We start from the raw sequence: 23,387 nt of genomic DNA, 5'->3' as shown, positions 1-23,387 counted from the left end.
GCCTTGGCCTTTGTAGCCACTGCGGCTTTGTCTGGAAAGATGTCCGGAAGACAACCACTCTAATTAGCATATTACCCTTTTATTAGTATAGATTTGGGGACCATTACAACCACGCAGAACTTGAAGAAAACACATGGCCCTGGTCAGTTTGGCTTAATGGAGAGAGCATCGGCCTGTGGACTGAAGAGTCCAGGTTTGATTCTGATCAGGGGCACACATGCCTGGGTTTCGGGCTCAATCCCCAGTAGGGGGCCTGGGGCGGCAGCTGATCAGTGATTCTTTTTTTTTTTTAAATATATTTTATTGATTTTTCACAGAGAGGAAGGGAGAGGGATAGAGAGCTAGAAACATCGATGAGAGAGAAACATCGACCAGCTGCTTCCTGCACACCCCCCACCGGGATATGTGCCAGCAACCAATGTACATGCCCTTAACCGGAATCGAACCTGGGACCTTCCAGTCCGCAGACCGACGCTCTATCCACTGAGCCAAACCGGTTTCGGTTGATCAGTGATTCTTATCATTGATGTTTCTATCTCTCTCTCCCTCTCCCTTTCTGAAATTTTAAAAATATATATTTTTTTAAAGAAAACACATCATCTTCACTTTGGGCTTTGTCATCTTACAATATCCTTTGTGCAGTGTTTTAACTTCCCTCAACTTTCCTTTACCCACCTTTAAAGTGCAATCTATTTTGGGGAAGATGATCAGGAAAGTGATTCCAATGGGTAGAAGTTTTTTTTGGAGGGGATGGGTCATGAAGATATTTAAAAATTGAGCATGGTGATGGTTGTACCACTCTGAATTTACTTTAAAAAACCAGTTCATTGTACACTTTAGGTGACATGTACAGTATATGGGTTATATCTCAACAAAGCTGTTCTTTTATTTCTTTTTAAATAAAGACCAGTCTTATAATCAGTTGCAGATGTTTTCAGAGGCCCCTCAAGATTTGCTCACCATGTCCCAAATCACGGCTGTGATTCCCAGTTGCCTCCACTCCTGGTGGATCTGGATGGTGTGGTTTGCAAAGGAGAAGGTGGCAAGAGGCTTATGGAATTTCGGCAACCCCATTCCCCCGGTCTCCTCATAGGGCACCAGGGCCATTCCCACTGGGCCAGCTCTGCTCCCTTTAACCTGTTGGGCAAAAGAATCCTGCGTGCTCTGGCCAGAAAGTGCATTCTTTCTTAGGTGGCCCGGATGCTTTTTTTAAGGTCATTTTATGGATTCAAAAGAATAAACAGAGATGTGGAAAGCTTTTGTCAAAATCCTTTCACATGGTTCTTCCAGTCTCATGGGAAATGAGATGTGGCTCTGAATTCATCCCAAAGTGTGTCTTTGGGCAAAAGCACTCAGAACAGTACAACTCCTGCAGAATGCCCCACACACTTTGCTGTCAGGACTCAGGGGGGCTTGAGGGTGAGCGAGGCGGCAGTGCCAGCACAGGACCTGGGAGAAGGTAGCGCTTTCTACACTGCCCAGGCCACGTGGACTACAGCAGTACCTGCCCAGGTGGGCAGGGTGTTTCTGCTGTTTTGTTTTGGTCTGGCCTCCACCCCGTCAGCCACGGACCTGTGCCTGCACTGAGACTGAATGCTTTGATGGCCCTACTTTTTGGTGGACAGTGGATGCACTCCCAGAGACTGGCAGTTAGACTCTGGTGGCTTCTGAGTCCCTTGCGGGGAGAGCCCGGCCCTAGGTCAAGAACAGACTCAGGCGTCCTCGGCCAGGAGGCCTCCTTGGGCTAGGGGCCGCCACAGTTTGAAGGCTGGCCATGACCCCAATCCTGGCAGGGATCTCCTCTGGGATGCTGGCAGGCCTGGTCTAGGGCTGAGGGCGGTTTAGAGGCTGGTCATGCCCCCGATCCTGGTGGGGATCTCCTCTGGGGCGCTGGCAGGCCTGGGTTAGGGTCACTGGCGGTTTGGAGGCCGGTCACGCCCCCAATCCTGTTGGGGGTCTCCTCTGGGGTGCTGGCAGGCCTGGGCTAATGGCCACCCTGGTTTAGAGACCGGTCAAGCCCCCGATCCTGGTGGGGGTCTCCTCTGGGGCGCTGGCAGGCCTGGGCTCTGGCGCCGCAAAGGGAGAGGTTCCTGAACCTGCTTCCCACACACCTAGGCTAGGATCCATCTTGTAGGAGGCGGCTTCAATGCCCGGGGTCGGTGACCAGGTCCTCCTGAGCCTCGCTTTCTGGGCTGCAGTCCCACGTCTCCCAGTGCCCCAGCCACGGATGCACCCACGCAGTTGCCCCCACCACCAGCCACCTCAGCGCAGGCCACAGCAGCTGAAGCCAGCCTCTTGGAAGCCAGGCCACCACACCCACCACCCCTAGTAGCTCTCTGCTGCTTGCTCTGTGCCCTGTCCACTGGGGTCAGGGAGTGCTCCCAGCCCAGAGGCCCTCCCTCCCTCTGCAGCCTGGCTTGGGAAGCTGGCCTCATGCTGGGGCTACTATGCCAGCATGCCCACTCGGCTACAATGGGTGCGACACGGGCCCCATGGAGGCCAACCTGGAGAACGTGGACCCGAACTCTGCATCCAGCTGCTGCAGATGGCCTCGGTGGTCAACTACCACCTGCTCCTTCCATTGGCCCCATTGATCCCTCTCAGCACCAGCCATTTAGGCGAGGGTGGCGATCGCCGGGGACCCCGCCCCGGGAGGCTGCTGGCCGTGCCCGGCCACGCCCCCCCGGGTCTCGATGCAGCCCTGGACCCCGGGGAGGCTGCTGGCCGTGCCCGGCCACGCCCCCCCGGGTCGCGATGCAGCCCTGGACCCCGGGGAGGCTCCTGGCCGAGCCCGGCCACGCCCCCCCGGGTCGCGATGGGTCCCGGGACCCCCGGGAGGCTACTGGCCGTGCCCGGCCAAGCCCCCCCGGGTCGCGATGCAGCCCTGGACCCCGGGGAGGCTGCTGGCCGTGCCCGGCCACGCCCCCCCGGGTCGCGATGGGTCCTGGGACCCGCGGGAGGCTGCTGGCCGTGCCCGGCCACGCCCCCCGGGGTCGCGATGGGTCCCGGGACCCCCGGGAGGCTGCTGGCCGTGCCCGGCCACGCCCCCCCGGGTCGCGATGGGTCCCGGGACCCCCGGGAGGCTGCTGGCCGTGCCCGGCCACGCCCTCCCGGGTTGCGATGCAGCCCTGGACCCCGGGGAGGCTGCTGGCCGTGCCCGGCCACGCCCCCCCGTGTCGCGATGGGTCCTGGGACCCCAGGGAGGCTGCTGGCCGTGCCCGGCCACGCCCCCCCGGATCGCGATGGGTCCCAGGACCCGAGGGAGGCTGCTGGCCGTGCCCGGCCAAGCCCCCCCGGGTCGCGATGCAGCCCTGGACCCCGGGGAGGCTGCTGGCCGTGCCCGGCCACGCCCCCCAGTGTCGCGATGGGTCCTGGGACCCCAGGGAGGCTGCTGGCCGTGCCCGGCCACGCCCCCCCGGGTCTCGATGCAGCCCTGGACCCCGGGGAGGCTGCTGGCCGTTCCCGGCCACGCCCCCCCGGGTCGCGATGGGTCCCCGGACCCGCGGGAGGCTGCTGGCCGTGCCCGGCCACGCCCCCCCCGGGTCGCGATGGGTCCCGGGACCCGCGGGAGGCTGCTGGCCGTGCCCGGCTACGCCCCCCCGGGTCGCGATGGGTCCCGGGACCCGCGGGAGGCTGCTGGCCGTGCCCGGCCATGCCCCCCCGGGTGCGATGCAGCCCTGGACCCCGGGGAGGCTGCTGGCCGTGCCCGGCCACGCCCCCCCGGGTCGCGATGGGTCCCCGGACCCGCGGGAGGCTGCTGGCCGTGCCCGGCCACGCCCCCCCGGGTGCGATGCAGCCCTGGACCCCGGCGAGGCTGTTGGCCGTGCCCGGCCACGCCCCCCGGGTCGCGATGCAGCCCTGGACCCCGGGGAGGCTGCTGGCCGTGCCGGCCTCGCCCCCCCATCTCAATCCAGCCGGGGACCCAGGGAGGCTTCTGGCTTTTCCCTACCAGGCCCCTCTAGGGTTGCCATCGCTCCCCAGGACCCGGGGAACTAAGAGGATTTGGCGGCCGCCATCTTGGTTTTCTCAACGGCCATATAGGCACCCGGAGTCCCGCCCCCTGCCTCTCGCAGGTCCAATCATGGGCATAGCGGAGGTGCGGTCAATTTGCATGTTACTCTATTATAAAGTAAGATTAGAGGCCTGGTGCACAAAAATTCATGCACTCAGGGATGGGAGGGGGGGGTCCCCTCAGCCCAGCCTGCACCCTCTCACAGTCCAGGAGCCCTCAGGGGATGTCCTATTGATGGCTTAGGCCCACTCCCTTGGGGGAGTGGGCCTAAGTCGCAGTCTGGCTTCCCTCTGCAGGAGGCAACCAGGCCAGGTGATCCCATCACCCTGCTGATGCCACCGGATGGGGCAGGCCCATCAGGGGACGGTGCCACCCCCATCACCCCGCCGCTGCCGTCACCACCGGCCTCCCTCTGCAGGAGGTGACTGGGCGGGTGATCAGGGGATGGCGCCGCCCCCATCACCCAGCTGCTGCCGCCGGACTCCCTCTGCAGGAGGTGACAGGACAAGCCGATCAGAGGACAGCGCCACCCCCATAACCCCGCCGCTGCTGCCACTGCCAGCCTCCCTCTGCAGGAGGCGACTGGGTGGGTGATTAGAGGACAGAGCCACCCCCATCACCCCACCACTGCCGTCACTGGCCTCCCTCTGCAGGAGGTGACCAGGCGGCCAATCAGGGGATGGCTCTGGCCGGCACAACCTGCCCCCTCCCCCATCACCCCTCCGCAGCTGACGGTTGCTGCTGCCTTCCACCCCATCACCGTCCCCTCCCTCTGCCTGCTGGCATGCTCCTGGCACCACCTGCTCACCGGCCCCAGCCCCCGCCAACTGGTCGTTTGTCCGTTCAGTCAATTTGCATATTACATTTTTATTATATAGGATATCATGAATTATTTAATTCAATTACAACTAATCCTTATCTCATTTCCATTTATAAGTTGATCAATATCATCACTCCAATAATCATAAAAACATCTATATATTCTATATATATAAAATCCTAATATGCAAATAGACCGAATGGCAGAACAACCAAACAACTGAACAACCAAACAACTGGTCACTATGATGTGCGCTGACCACCAGGGGGTGTGCACGGAACATTGCGGGCGTTGGCCATGGCGGGATGGTGGAGCAGGTGAGCAGGGGTGCCAGATCAAAGTGGGGTGCTGGTCACTGTCATCAGGGTGAGCCTCTGGTGGTTACTGAAAATTCTTTGCTCCCGTGCGTGCCGCTGTCCTGCCCTGCGCTTGCACCTGCTGCCAGTACCGGCCCCACTTGCACCCGCTGCCAGTGCCCGGTGCCAGTCCTGATCCCTTGGCATTGTCAGTGAGTGCGAGCAACAGCTGTCAGCCCCGATCGACCCTGAGGGCTTCTCCACCTCCCCCTGTTCCAGAGGAGCATCGGGGCAGCAGCCACTGCTGGCACCCACTGAAGGTGCTGGCCCCACTTGCACCCACTGCTGGCGCCAGCCCCAATTGCTCCATGCCATCAGTGGGTGCCAGCGGGGCCGGTACCATCAGCGCATGGGAGCAGTGGCAGCGGGAGCAGGGCTGCTGGCAGAGAGGGGATGGGGGGGGCGATGCAGCGGGAGGGGCTGGGCGGGAGCGTGGTGAATGGGCCGAGACCCACCCCTATGCCCACTGCAGCCTCACCACCCACAGTTCCTTTCAAGGTGCACGAATTCGTGCACTGGGCCCCTAGTTAATATACTAGTATATAAGCTATCAAGGTAGTTGGCTTTTTTAGCAATATAAAAATTACAAAATTAAAATCATAGAAAAGTTTGATCATGATTCATTTCATTCAGAAATGTACTTTCATTTACATTCTGTTTAATAATTAATAAAATTATTTCTTAAGTTGCATAATAATAATAATTTTAATGGTAATTAAATCCAAAAGATATTTCTCAATACTTAGAACTTTACAGTACCAGGAAACTTAACAAATTTTTAAATTCCTATTTGTAGGCATATTTTTATTTCAAGGAAGTATGACAGAGTGATCAATGAAAGTGTTTTAACTATAATAACATACTATATTACGATAAAATTTTATGGAAAAAAATGAAATGAAAATAAGAGTGCTAAGAAAAAAATATCAATTTCTATATCTTAAAGAAGAGCTAGTTTGTGTATTTTTTACATAGTGAACATGGGGTGTCAAATCATTATTAAATTTATGTTCCACAGGATACAATTAAAAGAGTGATGCAAAATTTAATTTAATAGATGTTGGCATGACATATTTTGCAACTATTGGAACGCAGAACAAAAAAAAAATACATAGATACCAACTTCAAAGTGTGCAAGAAGGAAAATATTTTTTAAAATTTTGTTCAGGGAATACATAGAATTTCACAATTGAAAGAAACATTAATGTTGACTATACTGGCAAGATATAGTTTTACCATTTTCATAATACTTATAACTGAACCGAGAAATTATCATAAACTTTGTGCCTGGAAAATTAATTTTGCAGCACAAAATGACAAATCAGTACACAATAAAAATTGAAATTATCATGAGATTTGATCATCATTTAATTCATATATTGTACGTTTTAAATTGTGTGAATTTACTGTCATGTGATAGAATGCCTGCACATTGAAACATGGTTTAAGCTTCCCAAACTCAATAAATACTGAGAGAAGAGTGTTTGAGATTTTCAGAAGCAACATTCACTTTCTCAGGGTACACGTGTCTTCAGCAGCTTCACATTCTCGGGGGAAGCGCATGGCCCTGGGTGGTTAGGGGTCCAGGTGGGAGGGCACATACCTGACTCTGGAGGATGGCGTTGCCTTTGTGGTGCAGGTGTTCTGCAGCGTCCGAATCAAAATGATACAGGCCTTTGTTTTCCTCAAAAAGCTTTCTATACTCTCGCTAAAATAGAAAACATGAAAATTAATTCAGAAGAAAAGAGGTTGATTCGAGTAACTAATACTTAGGAATGCAAACTGAAAAACACAAGCCAACAGGAGCTGGAAAGCTCCCATCGGCAGTCGGCTGGTCATGTGGATTTCTAGCAGTGAGATAAACCGACAATGCAACATAGACCAGCTCTAGGTGGCCAATGTGAACAGCATATGAAATACTCAAGAGAAGCAGAGGACAATTCGCTGTAAATACAACATAAAAGACAGTCACAACACTGGGGAGTGGCAATGGAAAAGCCAGGCATGAGACTAGAGTACATAGGCAAGCTGAGCAAAATGGAGGCGAGTTGTCCTGCCCTTATCCTAGAACAGGTGTGTGTTTAACAGCATCTAAAAGAAGAAAGGACAGAGGAAAGGAAAGTTGGAGGCAGACAGAGAGAAGATGTATACTTCTCAGCCATGAGGCAAGTGGATGGTCATAAGGACAATGAGAGAGTGAGAAATGATTCAACTAATTGTCCTCAAAGGAGAGGTTAGGAAGTATCTGAGAGAGAAACTAGATACAGACAATTGAATTTTTAGGGTAAAGAAATTGAATTAAGACTACTTAAATATACAGACAAAAGAGTGAATTTGGAAGATACCAGAATGGTTAAGAATGCCAAATTTGGCAGCTACAGGTCTCTAAGTAAAACAGTCACCAATAAGACAAAAATTACTTCATAATTTTATATTTGGCTATTGGACACAGTTATTTTGCCATGTTTGGGAAAGACTTTTGGAAGTAAATGGTGATCCTCAAGGACTCAAGGCCACAGAGACTTGAGCTAAAGTTGGCTGCTCATTAGGCAGTGAGGATTTCAGTGACAATGGCGCTTTGTGTAGAGTGGGGGCGAGGTGAGCAGCATTTGAAAGGAAGCAGGAAAGGTCTGCCATAGTGAAACTGACATCGGGTCTTAGCAGATGCTCCAGCCATCTGAGAGGGAAACAGGAAGAGGCCCCAGTGCCAGAGATGGGAGGTTCCACAGAGATACAACAATGGTCCCCGGGGCCCTTTCAGGCAGTTAGAGTGATGTGTGTGTCCCCAAACTCTAACCAGAATAAAGGGAGAAAAAAGGCCCAGGAAGCTCATGATAATGTTCACATCGTACATCTTGACTGAAGAGAGTTAAAATCAAGAACTAATGAAGCCCAGGATATTATGTCTGGAATAATAAATCTATCCTGAGAAAAGGTCAATGAGTATCATCCCCAAAGCAATGATCTATTTTAGCTATGGAGAATTTCAGAAACTCCTATTTTTAAGAATTAAATAAGCAAACAAAACCTATTTGAATTAAGATCTGCAAAAGAGCTTTTAGTACTTGCTGTTCCTTATATAATAGTCTCTGTTGCCTCCTAGTGGGAGTTGCAGAGAGCAACACGCCATATATACTTATAATTTATGCAAAGTTATAAACTGAAAGCTACTGGAGTTCTATTTTCCAGGGGGAAATGTTCCCTCAAAAAAGTAATTAGTACAGCTACACAAACTCATGAGCACTAATTTCACTCTACACACTAAGCATTAAAATAAAATGAAATGTTGATTTATACTAAAGACATTTAGAGGTCTTTAAAAACATCCATTTATAACAAAATGACAACTAATTCTGGCAGAATGTCTTTTTATTAAGCATTCTCTTACTCAATCTTTCAATAAAATTAAGTTGCCTTTATAAATCTACAAAATTCCAATTCTCTTTACATTAAAATTTAAAAGAAGGCAATTCTAATGTACAATAAATTTGAGCCAATATATGATCATACAATTTTAATAAACAGATACCTTAGAGTAATGCATTATGAGACTTAAACTTTTTCTCTTGTGAAGTAATCATTAAGTCACAATTCTACTATGGGGCAAATGGTCTATAATCTAAGGCAAAAGCACCACCTGAACAGAGATTTAAACTTTAAAAGTGGTATATAAAATAAAGGTAATATATGACTTTGTGAGGTGGGTTTTTTTTCTGTTGAAGAGATGATAAAAACAATTTATATTAAGCTATGATTTTCACCATTATAATAAAAGTCAATATTCTTGAAAAGAAATATTGCCTATGATTGGCACATATTCCTCCAACTACCAAGTGTTTTCATTACCACCAAGATATTTTTATTGGCATATTTCCACATGAATCCTCATGTCCTAAGGAAATTTAACCCAAGTATGGATGAGGAATAGTCAAGGGCAAAATGCCAGTGCAAGGATCAAAACTGGACAACGACTGAACGTGAGCAAAGCAGCTCAGAAAACAGACACGTATTGAATTTGGAAGCATACCTATGAGTCATGGGGGGAAACCTGGAACTGAAACAGACACTCAAGGAGCAGAGGAATGTGTGCAGAGGTGGACAGATGAGCACGTTTCCTGGAACAGTAGGAAAGCATGAATTAAGTGTCCTGGGACTGAGTCTCGTTCTGGACCTGATAGCCCTCTAACCTTCATTCTCTGTTCAAAGACTAAACAGAATGATGGGCTGCTCTTCCTTCAAAAAACACTGATCAAAATGATCTGCGAGTATGAATTATTTACATGCACAGTGCACTGCAGGAGGAGGTGGAAAAAGGAGGATCACTACATAATGAACACAAGTTTCAATACATCAAGCCAAGGGTAGACATTTTCAAACCTGAACTGAAGCTGTATCTCATTATTTAATAGTTTGGGAACCAGCTCAGCCGGCGTGGCCTAGTGGTTGAGCATTGACCTATGAACCAGGAGGTCACAGTTTGATTCCTGGTCAGGGCACATGCCCAGATTGCAGACTCAATCCCAAGTAGGCAGTGTGCAGGAGGCAGCCAATCAATGATTCTCTCTCATCATTGATGTTTCTACCTCTCCCTCCCTCTCTTTTCCTCTCTGAAATCAATAAAAATAAAATATTAAAAAAAATAGTTTGGGAACCAGGTTTTGACTGCAGCTCTTTTAAATCTATCACTATGGGCACATCTCCTGAAGACAACTCTCTTCACTTTTCCACATTCCTTGCCCATCATACCTTCCATCTAACCGGTACCTGGACCAAAGCAGGTATTCAATAAATTTGGATAATTTGAGTGAATGGGTGAGTGAATGAGTAATTATTAAAATAGACATAGAATAGCCTGAGGTCAAATTAGAGTTCATCACCACCATGAGGCATTCTCGGACGTAGGAAATGGAGGCACAGGTGAGCCAGATCGCCAGTTATGAGCACCAGTGACATCGCTACGTGTTTGAAACGGCATCCAGGAAGTGAGTGCTGATGCAATAACCCACTTGGTGGGACAGCCAAACACTGTCATCAGCACATGAAGAAATCACCCTCCACTCTTAGTAGCTCTGAAGAAAATTGGGAACCTTTACGAGACCAAAAGTAAAGTGTCAAAACCTTTAGGATTTCTTTTCAGAGAAAATACAAATTAGACTAAGACACTTTTTTGTCACTGAAGCCTATTAAACATCAGACACTCTGCTCTGGCCTGCATAAAATAAAAGATCTGTGACTTAAGAGCCTGACCTTCTAAAGCCTTGAACTGAATACAGAAGAAGAAAGGAGAAGAAGAAAGACAGACAGAACTATGAAGTGTAGTTATTCAATAAGAAAGTTTGCATTCAGCCCTGGCCGGTTTGGCTCAGTGGATAGAGCATCAGCCTGCGGACTCAAGGGTCCCGGGTTTGATTCCGGTCAAGGGCATGTACCTTGGTTGCGGGCACATCCCCAGTGTGGGGGGTGTGCAAGAGGCAGCTGATTGATGTTTCTCTCTCATCCATGTTTCTGACTCTCTATCCCTCTCCCTTCCTCTCTGTAAAAAATCAATAAAATATACTTAAAAAAATAAAAGAAAGTTTGCATTCAGAAGATATTACAGGGTTGGCGGGCGGGGGGGTGGGGGGAGAGGTAAGTCTTTTGTAAAGCTACAGCTTTGGTGGGACACACGCGAGCAGACCACTACTTTTCAACGAGTTAGTTACTGAGGGAACAGTGGTGCCCGGCCACACCTAAGGAAGCAGGGACGCTCAAGAGCGCTGCAGGCATAGAGGCTGGAGGAAGCCACACATCTACAGCTGCCACAACCCACTTACTCGGCTGAGCATTTTGCTGACTTTCAAAGCATGGTCTAAAAACAAGGTTGGGAGATTCGAAACCAGATCATGCATATTTTGAATGTCTTTCTTGTACTTCACCTATGAAAATAACATGGAACACAATACCATCTAGGAGGAGAAAATATGCTTTTGCATTATTGCCATTATCATGTTTAATACATCATAAAGTACTAGTTAGTGGTAAACTGGCAGATGAATTGAACATAGCCACTAGATGGAGCTCATTTACTACTGAATGCATTGTAAAGAGTTATTTCTAGGGACTTGAATATATTTTGATAATTCTTTCTTTTTTTGTTTTATGTATTAAAAAAGGGGTGATGTAAGCAGAATCGAGTAAATTTAATGGAAATTCTGCTTGCAAAACATAAAGAGAAATTACTACTGTATTTTGATTGTGCTTTGTGGCAATATGGGAGCTTTTGGTATTATCGTGCTATTGCCATATAAATCTTTTTACCACCTGCTTTGGAAATATAATAATATCAGTAATAATAATAATAAAATATTAAAAATAGAACAAGTATTGAGCACTTACTCTGTGCCAAACATTTTTCTAAGCACTTTATATGTACTGATTATATGTACTGATATTTAGTCTCCATAACAATCCTAGTACGTAGGTACTTTAAGTATCTCCCATTTTACAGATGAGGAAACTGAGGCACAGGAAGATGAAGGTATAATATTAAGAGATAGAGCAGGATTCAAATACAGGCAATCTGATTCTAAACCTGTGTTTTCAGTACTATGCTCTAGGTTCCTATAAGTATATTCCAACTTTATTTGCATTATGTTTTTACCTACACACACACACACACACACACACACACACACACACACACACAAATATATAAAAAAGAAATTATTTTGATATTCCCAGTGGTCCTAAAAGACAGAAAAACCCTTTTCAATTTCTGGTGACAAACAAAATAACAATATTGGTTAATGAACACAATACCTTGTAAACATTAATAAAAGTAAGATAGAAGTGCCAGGACATGACAGAAGTTTCAAAGTGTAAATGACCTAACAAAGCAACAGTTCAACAACAATTAATCTTAATGTTTGAAAAGGTGCTCTATACATCCTGCAAATATAGCAAAATGGTCAGTTTCTTTCTATGTTTGCTTTTATACTCTGCCTATTTCTAATAAAAAATTAAGACACTTTTTCTTGTAAATTTGAACTTGATTATTTTAAAACACATGAAATGAAAACAAATCTTGTGAAGAAGTATTACAACATTTACAAAATGGATAAGAAAGGAATTGTTAGCCATTACAGGTACAATTTCTGAAAATTTCTTTATGCTAAACTAGCATGTACCAGGTAGCACTTTACAATAAGCCTCCTTTCATGGGTATTATTATATGAGTTAACTACTATCATAATCACTAAGTTATGATACTACACACTACTTTTCTGCAAAACTTTGCAATCTATTTCTACTCTTGATCAGACATAAGTCTTATTAGCAATACTATTCTTATACAAACTAATTAGTATTAGTAACTATTAATAGTAAATAATAATAATACATTTTTTTTCTCAAAAATAAAAGCTTCAAGAAAATATGCTTCAGTTCTTAAACTAAAATTGGTTGGAAATTACATGGTTTTGTTTCATTACAACACAGCCAACTCTGAGAAACCAAAAATCAAAATATATTGAAAATAATTTTCTATGAATTACCAGCCATGGGACACTTACATTACTCGCCAGCTCAGTGGCAAGCTGGCTTTGCTTAAAAGAAACACTTTCAAGGGGATTGTAGTGATGTTTCTTATCCTTCATTTCATTATCAAATTTTTCTTTGTATTTAATCTGCCATAAAAGAAAAAAAACAGGATAAATTTAGTAGCACATTTATCATTACACTTTCAAAATAGCACATTTGATTTGTAATTAGATCAGATAAAAAGCTACCTTAAAAACAAATGATAGCAAAGTTTAAAATTCCTCATATTTTCACACATATTAAGTTTAATTAGGCATAATTTTTTTATTAAAAAAACAACCTCTACTTGAACATTGATCCTAAATGCAATTAGGCATGAACTCAAATCCTATTAACAAGATGCACTAAGTCTCAGGATTTTTAAATATCACTTTCCATTTCTGCATTCCTATAATCTATGATTAATGAGAAATTTAGACCATAAATGAATTAAAGTTTTCCACATTTAGAAAAAAGATCCTAAGCCCCAGAATTTGAATATTAATTTTCCTAAGGGAATTGTTCCAAATATAAAACATGCTTTGTATCATGGTTTTTCTCACCATTTCCCATTTGTTCAAAAATTCATATTTAGGGACTACACTTTCTAACGTGTCCTGGGTCTAATTAATGTCATTTTTTGTTCCTCTGCTTCAACTCCAAAGTTGTATTCAGCAATAAAACTAATTCTAATATTTATTCTAAGTTATTTTCTTATTTTTATAAGTAATCTTAGGGCAACCAAAGGAGCATTATCAAGTTATTCTATAGAACTGTACTTTTCTCCATGGATAGAGGAAAATGAATGTATGCTATGAGAACTAACTGGACTATAGACACAATTTCTTTACCAAAAACAAACAAACAAAAGACTAACTACTCAAATTTCACATCCCCTTTGATTCCTGTAGCCAGGAAAGGATGCACAGACTTCAAAAGCAAAAGTAAGCTGTTTTGTTCTCTTATAACATTTTTATGGTAATAATTCTTATAATATTTTACAACATTCTCATAATGTACCTTTATGCGTACATAGTAAGCTGTACCTTAAAAGAGTGTTTATTAAAAAGTAATTTGGAGATGGCTATTTTAATTGAGTCTGTGCTGTCTCTCTGAGGGACATGTGTCTGGAATCTATGGAAGAGAGCTAATAAAATTTTGATAGGAGTACTTTTGGAAAATATTTCAAGATGCTTTACAGCAAATATTTTCTGTTGTGGTTCCATTTGCCAATAAACTTTCTGATATTCACATTACCTTTTAAATTGAAGCAAAACCTCATTTATTCTAATTATTTGGGGAGGTCTCCCTAAAACAAGAAACACTTTGAATTAAAAGAAATTATTTTATGTCTTGAAATTGTGGACAATATCACCAATGAAATAAATTTGGAGCTCATTCACTATTTTCCAAAGTAGCTGGCACCAATGCAAAAAAAAATTGCCATATTTGCCCCTGTGTTAAACACACAATTTCACTGTCTTTGCACCCTTAACACCCCTTTGCTAAGGAACCTTCAAGTTCTTTTAATTGGTGATTTTGTTTCTCTCTAGCTTTTTAGTGCCTAACCCCTATTCCCTGGACAATGAGGGTGGGCTGTCTCCACTGATTTCCCCTTGAATGGAAATCCTGACTCAGCCAGACGCACCAACACTCTCCACTTACTGAGTAAATCATGCTGACTGATGGCCGTGGTGTCCAGAACACTCTTGGCTGGTAGCTATTTAACTAATCAGCTGATCCTGCTGTGTACTATGGGCTTGCACCAAGTTTTCTTTTGATTGTGCATATTCCCCAACCCCAGGCAACGTGAGTGTCTTAGTTATGGATCAGCTAAATGGCAAATACAGGTTATATAATCCTTGTGCCCACAGAGCCCAGCGTACTTTCCTTGTGCACCATATAGTCCCAGCATGACTACACTAGGAGCACACGCAACACAGAGAGAGGTGTGACTTGGAAATTAACCTGATAAATTCTCATGTCATTAAACCTGGCATTCACTCTTCCTGAGTAAAGGTACATTTCTGAAAAGCAGTAACACTCCAAGTTGTAATAATTAATTCCTTCCTCTACTCATTAAACATTGAGCCTGAGTTGAGTTCTTACCTGAGGATGGAAACAATGATAAGACCCAGACACACTCTGTCAAAATTGGTGTCAGTAATCTCTTTCCAAAGCAAATCTGATTGAATCACACACTTACAAATCGTTTAGAAGTAAGCTCCAGCATTTCTGCTCCTATTGGTATGCTGTAATCTAGCTGTAAGCTGGCTAGGAGTCAACTGAGTTTGTCCCCAATCCTGTTTATGCTAGTTGTACTTATTATAATTACACTAGAGACCCAGTGCATGAAAATTCATGGATTGGAGAGGGGGTCCCTCAGCCCAGCCTTCCCCCTCTCACAGTCCAGGAGCCCTAAGGGGCGGGACTCGATATGATGATCAGGGGAAGGCAATACCCCCATCACACCTCTGCTACTGCCACTGCCGGCAGCACAAGCCTCAGCCAGTCCTGGTTACCTGAGCCTTGGGCAGCCCTGGGTGGCTGGGCAGCTGCCATCTGAGGCTGGCCTTCATCTCAGGCCAGCTCTGGGCAGCTGGAGGGCTGAGGGGACTGGAGGATTCCAGAGGCAGGCACACGGAGCGGCCAGACCCGCCTGGGGGTGGACCCGGCCGTGCGGTGCACCTGCCGCCCAGGCAGGGCTGAGGGGACTGGGCGCTGCCATCTTGTGGCTGTGGGAGCTGCCATCTTTGAGGGCGTAGCAGTAAATTAGCATATTCCCTCCTTATTGGCTGTGGGCACCACCATCTTTGTGAGGGTGTGAGGGTCAATTAGCATATTCCCTCTTTATTAGATAGGATAATTTAACTTAATGTTATGAACACTGACAAATTTACTACAAAAAGAGTTTTATTATCTCTATGAAAACTATATTATTGCTCTGAAAGACTTACTGAAGGCAATTACATATTCAAAGAAATTATTGTTAAAATAAGGGTGGTGAAGACAACCAGAAGAGCCAGGAAGGGGCATAAATATCTAGAAGACTAGAGGTCAAGTACATGAAATTCATGCATGGGGTGGGTATGTGTCCCTCAGCCCAGCCTGCACCCTCTCCAATCTGGGACCCCTCGAGGGAGTCCAACTGCCTGTTTAGGCCTGATCCCAACCGCTCGCCTGCCTGCCTGCCTGAACACCCCGAACCAATCCCCTGCCAGCCTGATCAACGCCTAACTGCTCCCCTGCCAGCCCGATTGCCCCTAACTGTCCTCCCCTGCTGGCCTGATCGCCCACAGCTGCCCTCCCCTGCCAGTCATCTTGTGGCGGCCATCTTGTATCCACATGGGGGCAGCCATCTTTGTGTTGGAGTGATGGTCAATTTGCATATTACCTCTTTATTGTATAGGATATATAGGATTCTATAGCTCAGATAGATTAGCAATATATCTTTTTAAAATGTCTTTCAAAATTCAAATCATAAACAATGCAATATGAGTATGATTTGCAAGAAAAAACAAAAACAAAAATCCAAACTGAAGATTCATTTATGAAGAAAAAGACTTGTCACTACATCAAAATGTTGGTGAAATAAATGGGCACATACATGTTCTGTGTTAAAACAGATTTTAATGAGAACTTTATTTTTGAAGATTTCTACCACTGTTTTTCATTAGGCTACACACCTTAAAATTTGAATTTTAAAATGCTCTCTAACCCTTCTAGGTTATTTCTGTAGTGTGGGACTAATTATTTAAAGTACACCTGTCATTCATACTCTTATAATGAATGTAATAATGAGCAAAGTGTTGTGAAATTTATCTTACTCTAACCTTCAGTACTTTGCATGATTTGATTCAAAAGTGCTTAAGAAAGAAAAATGCAAGAATTTCCCTCATTAATTAGCCACAAAGTAAGATAACTGCATTATATTAAAAAATACATTTACCAGACACTGACACCCAACTATTTCTTACCTCTTTCTGTAAGGATTGCACATAAGGGAACCAAGAAAATAGCCAAATGATTTAAATGGTTCCTATTGCTCACCTTCTGACTTGTTAACTCACAAACTACACCTGCGTACCCAGCATTCTCTCCTATTTTCAACACACAGTTCAAACATCTGAGTGTCTACCTCTTCATGCACACTCGCATTTTCTAAGGGATCAAGGCAAAGCTTTTCTTTGATTATAACTGGTGACTCAAACATGGAACAAAGAATCTCCAGTTTTATGAGACAAAAAAAGGTATTGGGTGATTCTGCTGTGGTTTTAAGACACAATGGTATCTCTTACCTAAATCAATTATTTCGGAAACAAATAAAAGTTACTTATACCTATGACTGATTTTATTTGAATGATGAATATTATATCTTATGTTGCTGATGTTTACCAATGTTTTTTTCTTTGTTGATCCTCACTTAAGGATATATTTTTTCCATTGAGCTTTTTTAGAGAGAGTGTAAGGGAGGAGGACAGGCAGAGAAAGAGAGAGAAACATCGATGTGAGAGAGACACATTGACTGGTTGCCTCCCGCATGTTCAGGGATGAAGCCTGCAACCGAGGTACATACCCTTGACCAGAATCAAACCTGCAACCCTTCAGTGGACGGGCAATGCTCTAACCACTGGGAGAAATCGGCTAGGCTACCAACTTTATAAAAAAGGGAATAGGTATTTAGGGTTAAATGTCTTAAGTATTCTAAAAAATTTTAACAGACTTGGCAGGACTTTTAGAGGCCCACACTCAGAGAAAACACTGGAACTGTTCAATTACAATGATGTAACTTAAACTTGTTCTTTAGTACTGCATCTGGACCAGGCAGTGTTTCAACAGTCTGAAGACGGACTTCTGTACCACAAGGGAGTATAGGCTTCATGACAACATCTATGACTCAGATTCACAATGAGTCAGAAAAGGCAGAAAAAAGCAGACCCTGAACAAAAGCTTTTCATCATGACTATAGAAATAAATATTAGGAAAGAAATGGAAAATGTGATAAGTATAGCTTAATTATTAGGGAAAATGAAAAGTAAACAGCATAATGCCAAATATCCATAGGCATTAATTCCTTCCAATATTGGATAACTGAATTGGAAATTCTGTCAAGCAAGAAAAAAAGTAGATTCTTATGTAAAACTCAATCATAAAATCAGTAACATTTTAAGTCTGAATTTTAGACAAGATAACATTTCTGTCCTCACTTTCATAACAAAATAATATCTTACTGATTTTGCACCAAATGTGGATGATCTTGAGAAATTTGTTGATTTGGTCTTCATACACACACACACACACACACACACACACACACACACGTGTGTATGTGTGTGTATGTATGTGTGTATATATGTATGTATGTGTGTATATGTGTGTATGTATGTGTATATATATGTATACACACGCACACATATATATGTATGTGTGTGTGTGTGTGTGTGTGTGTGTGTGTATATACACACACACACACACACACACACACACACACATACATACACATACACATACTAGGGGGGCCCAGTGCATGAAATTCATTCACTGGGGGGGTCCCTCAGCCCAGCCTGCCCCCTCTCACAGACTGGGAGCCCTCAGGGGATGTCCTACTGATGGCTTAGGCCCGCTCCCCATAGGGAGCGGGCCTAAGCTGCAGTCTGGCCTCCCTCTGTGGAGATGACCGGGCTGATCAGGGGAAGGTGCCAGCCCCTTCACCCCGCTGCTGCAGCCACTGCCAGCCACCACAGCCAACAAGGTGTTTTCATCAACATGGACTCCAGTCCCTTCACCATGAAAAAATGACAACTTTCTTTAGGCTTTTTCAAGATGTGTCTTTCATAGGATATGACATTTCTTTCTTTCTTTTTTTTTTAGCCTCACCTGAGGATATGTTTCCATTGATTTTTAGAGAGTGTGGAAGAGAGAGGGAGAGACAGAGAGAAACATCAATGTGAGAGGGACACTTTGATTGGTTGCCTCCTGCATGAGCCCTGACCTGGACTCGGGCCAGGGAGGAGCCTGTAACCTAGGTACATGCCCTTGATCAGAATCAAACCCAGACCCTGCAGTCGGCAGGCTGAGGCTCTATCCACTGAGCCAAACTGGCTAGGGCAGGATATGACATTTCTTAGCCCCTCCAGCAGTGGACCTTCATTTTTTCCTCCAGGAGTGTGGTGGAAAAACCCTAGATCACCTTCTTGGATTCTTATACCCCAAGTTACCAAGAACACTGCAAGTGGCAGCGTATAGGGAGCTTAGCCAATGAGCGGTCAGAAAAGGTGTTTACGCTCAAACTTGTTTGGCTCAATGGATAAGAGCGTCAGCCTGCAGACTGAAGGGTTCCAGGTTTGATTCCTGTTAAGGGCATGTACCTTCGTTGGGGGCACATCCCCAGTGGGGAGTGTGCAGAAGGCAGCTGATCGATGTTTCTTTCTCATCAATGTTTCCGACTGTCTATCCCTCTCCCCTCTTCTCTGTAAAATATAAATAAAATATATTTTTTTTAAAAGAAAAGAAAAGGTGTTTCCTCTGCAGCCCATGCACAGAGGATCCCCTGCATTGTGTCCACTGGGCTAGGGGCATGTCCCCGCGGGCTGGGGGAGGAGCACGCCCCTGTGGCCAGCAGCCAGCCCCACGTTGTGGGCGCCGGGCTGGAGGCATGGACCCGGGCCGCCGCTTGGCACTGGCGCACATGCAAGCGGCCACCCTGTCCCCAGCCGCTTGGCACCTGCTTCCATAGGCTCAGAGTGGCCAGGGGCGTTCTGGGACCCCGGCCGCTCAGTGCCTACGTGCGGGCCTATAGGCTAGGAGTGGCCTGGGTCCTGAGGATGTTCCCAGGACCCAGGCCGCTCGGCACCTGCTTATGCAAATTAACCTGCCATCTTTGTTGGGTTAATCTGCATACTCATTCCTGATTGACTGGTGAGCATAGCGGAGATATGGTCAATTTACATGTTTCTCTTTTATTATATAGGATATATATATATATACATATATATATATATATATATATATATATATATATATATATATATATATATATATATGTATATATACACTAGAGGCCCGGTGCACGAAATTCGTGCACTGGGGGGGTGAGGGGGTGTGCCCCTCAGCCCAATCTGCACCCTCTTCAATCTGGGACCCCTCAGGGGATGTCCAACTTCCAGCAGTTGGACATCCCTCTCACAATCCGGAACCACTGGCTCCTAACCACTCACCTGCCTGCCTGCCTGATTGTCCCTAACCCCACTGCCTGCCTGCCTGCTCACTCCTACCTTGATCTCCTGCCAGCCTGATTGCCCCTACCTTGCACTCCCCTATCAGCCTGATCACCCCAAACTGCCTGTGCCTTGGCCCCCCGTCTGGCCTCCCTCTGGAGGCACCACCCCCATAACCCCAATGCTGCTGCCACTGCAGCTGGTTATGGCTGCCTGAGCCTTGGCCTTCGTAGCCACTGCGGCTTTGTCTGGAAAGATGTCCGGAAGACAACCACTCTAATTAGCATATTACCCTTTTATTAGTATAGATTTGGGGACCATTACAACCACGCAGAACTTGAAGAAAACACATGGCCCTGGTCAGTTTGGCTTAATGGAGAGAGCATCGGCCTGTGGACTGAAGAGTCCAGGTTTGATTCTGATCAGGGGCACACATGCCTGGGTTTCGGGCTCAATCCCCAGTAGGGGGCCTGGGGCGGCAGCTGATCAGTGATTCTTTTTTTTTTTTAATATATTTTATTGATTTTTCACGGAGAGGAAGGGAGAGGGATAGAGAGCTAGAAACATCGATGAGAGAGAAACATCGACCAGCTGCTTCCTGCACACCCCCCACCGGGATATGTGCCAGCAACCAATGTACATGCCCTTAACCGGAATCGAACCTGGGACCTTCCAGTCCGCAGACCGACGCTCTATCCACTGAGCCAAACCGGTTTCGGCTGATCAGTGATTCTTATCATTGATGTTTCTATCTCTCTCTCCCTCTCCCTTTCTGAAATTTTAAAAATATATATTTTTTTAAAGAAAACACATCATCTTCACTTTGGGCTTTGTCATCTTACAGTATCCTTTGTGCAGTGTTTTAACTTCCCTCAACTTTCCTTTACCCACCTTTAAAGTGCAATCTATTTTGGGGAAGATGATCAGGAAAGTGATTCCAATGGGTAGAAGTTTTTTTTGGAGGGGATGGGTCATGAAGATATTTAAAAATTGAGCATGGTGATGGTTGTACCACTCTGAATTTACTTTAAAAAACCAGTTCATTGTACACTTTAGGTGACATGTACAGTATATGGGTTATATCTCAACAAAGCTGTTCTTTTATTTCTTTTTAAATAAAGACCAGTCTTATAATCAGTTGCAGATGTTTTCAGAGGCCCCTCAAGATTTGCTCACCATGTCCCAAATCACGGCTGTGATTCCCAGTTGCCTCCAGTCCTGGTGGATCTGGATGGTGTGGTTTGCAAAGGAGAAGGTGGCAAGAGGCTTATGGAATTTCGGCAACCCCATTCCCCCGGTCTCCTCATAGGGCACCAGGGCCATTCCCACTGGGCCAGCTCTGCTCCCTTTAACCTGTTGGGCAAAAGAATCCTGCGTGCTCTGGCCAGAAAGTGCATTCTTTCTTAGGTGGCCCGGATGCTTTTTTTAAGGTCATTTTATGGATTCAAAAGAGTAAACAGAGATGTGGAAAGCTTTTGTCAAAATCCTTTCACATGGTTCTTCCAGTCTCATGGGAAATGAGATGTGGCTCTGAATTCATCCCAAAGTGTGTCTTTGGGCAAAAGCACCCAGAACGGCACAACTCCTGCAGAATGCCCCACACACTTTGCTGTCAGGACTCAGGGGGGCTTGAGGGTGAGCGAGGCGGCAGTGCCAGCACAGGACCTGGAAGAAGGTAGCGCTTTCTACACTGCCCAGGCCACGTGGACTACAGCAGTACCTGCCCAGGTGGGCAGGGTGTTTCTGCTGTTTTGTTTTGGTCTGGCCTCCACCCCGTCAGCCACGGACCTGTGCCTGCACTGAGACTGAATGCTTTGATGGCCCTACATTTTGGTGGACAGTGGATGCACTCCCAGAGACTGGCAGTTAGACTCTGGTGGCTTCTGAGTCCCTTGCGGGGAGAGCCCGGCCCTAGGTCAAGAACAGACTCAGGCGTCCTCGGCCAGGAGGCCTCCTTGGGCTAGGGGCCGCCACAGTTTGAAGGCTGGCCATGACCCCAATCCTGTCAGGGGTCTCCTCTGGGGTGCTGGCAGGCCTGGTCTAGGGCTGAGGGCGGTTTAGAGGCTGGTCACGCCCCCGATCCTGGTGGGGATCTCCTCTGGGGCGCTGGCAGGCCTGGGTTAGGGTCACTGGCGGTTTGGAGGCCGGTCACGCCCCCAATCCTGTTGGGGGTCTCCTCTGGGGTGCTGGCAGGCCTGGGCTAATGGCCACCCTGGTTTAGAGACTGGTCAAGCCCCCGATCCTGGTGGGGGTCTCCTCTGGGGTGCTGGCAGGCCTGGGCTCTGGCGCCGCAAAGGGAGAGGTTCCTGAACCTGCTTCCCACACACCTAGGCTAGGATCCATCTTGTAGGAGGCGGCTTCAATGCCCGGGGTCGGTGACCAGGTCCTCCTGAGCCTCGCTTTCTGGGCTGCAGTCCCACGTCTCCCAGTGCCCCAGCCTCGGATGAGCCCACGCAGTTGCCCCCACCACCAGCCACCTCAGCGCAGGCCACAGCAGCTGAAGCCAGCCTCTTGGAAGCCAGGCCACCACACCCACCACCCCTAGTAGCTCTCTGCTGCTTGCTCTGTGCCCTGTCCACTGGGGTCGGGGAGTGCTCCCAGCCCAGAGGCCCTCCCTCCCTCCGCAGCCTGGCTTGGGAAGCTGGCCTCATGCTGGGGCTACTATGCCAGCATGCCCACTCGGCTACAATGGGTGTGACACGGGCCCCATGGAGGCCAACCTGGAGAACGTGGACCCCAACTCTGCATCCGGCTGCTGCAGATGGCCTCCGTGGTCAACTACCACCTGCTCCTTCCATTGGCCCCATTGATCCCTCTCAGCACCAGCCATTTAGGCGAGGGTGGCGATCGCCGGGGACCACGCCCCGGGAGGCTGCTGGCCAGTGCCCTGCCACGCACGCCCGGGTCGCGATGCAGCCATGGACCCCAGGGAGGCTGCTGGCAGTGCCCGGCCACGCCCCCCCGGGTCGCGATGGGTCCCGGGACCCCAGGGAGGCTGCTGGCCGTGCCCGGCCACGCCCCCCCGGGTCGCGATGCAGCCCTGGACCCCCGGGAGGCTGCTGGCCGTTCCCAGCCACGCCCCCCCGGGTCACGATGCAGCCCTGGACCCCCGGGAGGCTGCTGGCCGTTCCCGGCCACGCCCCCCGGGGTCGCGATGCAGCCATGGACCCCGGGGAGGCTGCTGGCCGTGCCCGGCCACGACCCCCGGGTCGCGATGGGTCCCGGGACCCCAGGGAGGCTGCTGGCCGTGCCTGGCCACGCCCCCCGGGGTCACGATGCAGCCCTGGACCCCCGGGAGGCTGCTGGCCGTGCCCGGCCACGCCCCCCCGGGTCGCGATGGGTCCGGGACCCCCGGGAGGCTGCTTGCCGTGCCCGGCCACGCCCCCCCCGGGGTCGCGATGGGTCCCGGGACCCCCGGGAGGCTG

At 47.3% G+C, this 23,387-nt stretch overlaps 1 protein-coding gene across 3 annotated transcripts in view; it reads right to left on the bottom strand.

The window, feature by feature from the left end:
- The window catches only part of NEBL (nebulette), a 382,588-nt gene that overhangs the window by 61,172 nt on the left and 298,029 nt on the right, over positions 1–23,387 (bottom strand). The window contains exons 8-10 of one of the 3 annotated variants that reach the window (XM_054725859.1): positions 12,739–12,852; positions 11,002–11,103; positions 6,792–6,896 (exon numbers count right to left, since the gene is read on the bottom strand). The exons of the other annotated variants lie outside the window; for them this stretch is intronic. Of the exons in view, the coding sequence (XP_054581834.1) occupies positions 6,792–6,896; positions 11,002–11,103; positions 12,739–12,852 (321 nt within the window). The remainder of the gene's footprint in view (positions 1–6,791; positions 6,897–11,001; positions 11,104–12,738; positions 12,853–23,387) is intronic. 3 annotated transcript variants of the gene reach the window in all.

Source organism: Eptesicus fuscus, chromosome 2 (genome assembly GCF_027574615.1).
Source record: "Eptesicus fuscus isolate TK198812 chromosome 2, DD_ASM_mEF_20220401, whole genome shotgun sequence".
In the NCBI taxonomy this organism is placed as follows: domain Eukaryota; kingdom Metazoa; phylum Chordata; class Mammalia; order Chiroptera; family Vespertilionidae; genus Eptesicus; species Eptesicus fuscus.
This window is presented reverse-complemented; position numbering and strand designations above follow the sequence as displayed.